At 37.9% G+C, this 2,009-nt stretch overlaps 1 protein-coding gene across 1 annotated transcript in view; it reads left to right on the forward strand.

Annotated features, from left to right (window-relative positions):
- LOC106875841 (myotubularin-related protein 3) overlaps window positions 1-2,009 on the forward strand; it is a 106,003-nt gene that overhangs the window by 77,003 nt on the left and 26,991 nt on the right. Inside the window, exons 4-6 of the mRNA XM_052976933.1 lie at window positions 629-828; window positions 932-1,028; window positions 1,497-1,610. Of these exons, the coding sequence (XP_052832893.1) occupies window positions 629-828; window positions 932-1,028; window positions 1,497-1,610 (411 nt within the window). The remainder of the gene's footprint in view (window positions 1-628; window positions 829-931; window positions 1,029-1,496; window positions 1,611-2,009) is intronic.

The raw sequence follows: 2,009 nt of genomic DNA on the forward strand, positions 1-2,009 counted from the left end.
TTTATTGTTTAACCTATCAATTTACCCCCTATTGAAACGGTTCTTGGCTTGGAACGATCTTCGTATTCTATTATTGACATTGTTCCATTGTTCCATTTAATATGTTTTGCAATAATATTCATCGACAAGACACGGAACACCAACAGCATCAGCAGCAGCAGCAGCGCTCGGCACAGATTCGGTTTGTAGCGTCGTGGTTCACACTTGATTCGATATTATACATGGCTGAACGGGAAATAGACTGTTTGGAAGCTCTTCCGTCTTTTATTTATCTTTTGCTTGTTTCAGTCACTGTGGCCATACTGGAGCACTGCCTCGAAGAATTTTTAGTGGAGTGATTTGACTCCAGTGCTTTAAAAAAAATTTTTTTTTTAAGCCTTGTACTTATTCTATTGGGCCCTTTGGACGAACCGCTATATTAAAGGGATGTAAACAAACCAACACTGGTTGTCACGCGGTAATGGGAGGGGTGGGGCAAGTGCAGACACAAAGAGACATGTACATGCAATGGGCTTCTTTCAGTGTGTGTATGTGTGTGTGTGTGTGCACACACATTTCTTTCTAGATGTCCTATTATATTTCTTGTTTTGTTTTTTTTAATTTCATTTCTAATATTTGCTTTTGTTTGCTTTGTTTCTCTGTTTTGTAGGTGTTCGTTTGCCACAAATGAATTGTGCCAAGATTGGTTTAAGCGGCTCAATGCAGTCATTACAACCCCAACACGAATGGAAGATCTGTTTGCGTTTGCATTCCATGCTTGGTGTGTGGATCACTGCAACAGGGAACAGAACTCCTCGTGCTATCAGTTGTGCGTGCAGAATTCTCCAGGTAAAAAAACCTTCTTAACCCAGCTTGTAATACCTTTTCCAAACGTATTCATTGTCTTTATAATTGTTTGCTGTTGGTTGTAATTTTATTCATCTGTTTTCAGTGGAAAGTTATCAACTGCGTTTTGGTAAAGAAGTGAAACGGATGAATTTTGATTTGAAGTCAGCATGGAGGATATCTTACATCAACGAAGATTATGAGTAAGTGGAGTTTAGATACAATATACATAATATAATTGTTGTACGCTGGGGAAATTGGCTAGCACACTTGTCACGGAAACAAAGATATGTGGGTTCAAGCCCAACACATACAGGAAAACCTACTTTTTTCCATGGAGGGCTTATAAGCCCCATTATTAGACTATTTTCTTTAGTCATTGCATAGTGATCGCTGCTTATAAGCTTTAAGCACACAAAAAACTTATCTTAATTACAGATTAATAAAGTAACTGTTTTTTTAAATTTTATTTTTATTATTATTACTACTACTACTACAATGGGCAAAATGTTTAGAACATAAAGACAGACGAAATGGTGCCAAGTTCAAATTTTACTAATTATTAATTATTAATCAGTGCCTCTGCAATGTTATATGTCCAAGTGATTAGTATTTTCTCATGATGTTTCTGTGTTTTGGGTTTTTATTTACTTGTGTTTTTATTTGCCCAGGATTTGCCCTTCATATCCTGAAGTCCACATTGTTCCTGCTGTTATCACAGATGAAGAATTGAAAAATGTTGCAAGTTTCCGATCCATGCGAAGGATTCCGTCAGTGGTTTGGAGGTAAGATAGTTTGACACATTCTGGGGGTTGTTGTCTCTCTCCTGTCCCAGACAAGTGTAAATGTTTTCATCTCTGCAGACTTCATTACAAACATCAACCCTTGACATGCCAGGAACACCAAAAAGGGGGGGGGAAACGCACCTGGTATACACAAAGTGGTTGGAGTATAAAGTAATACTTAAGGTGCATTGGATCATGTCAGACAATCCAAAACATCCCAGCATGGAACATGGATGTTAAATAATGAGGAGTTGGGATGCTGCCACTGGATTACAAATGTGGTGTTCCTCAAATTAAAAAAAAAAAAACAAGCAACCACTACACATTGTAAAGTGGTTAGCATTAGGAAAGGCATCCAATTGTAGAAACCCTGCCAAAGATGACCTTGGAGTTTGTTGC

Source organism: Octopus bimaculoides, chromosome 26, assembly GCF_001194135.2.
Source record: "Octopus bimaculoides isolate UCB-OBI-ISO-001 chromosome 26, ASM119413v2, whole genome shotgun sequence".
Taxonomy (NCBI): Eukaryota; Metazoa; Mollusca; class Cephalopoda; order Octopoda; family Octopodidae; genus Octopus; species Octopus bimaculoides.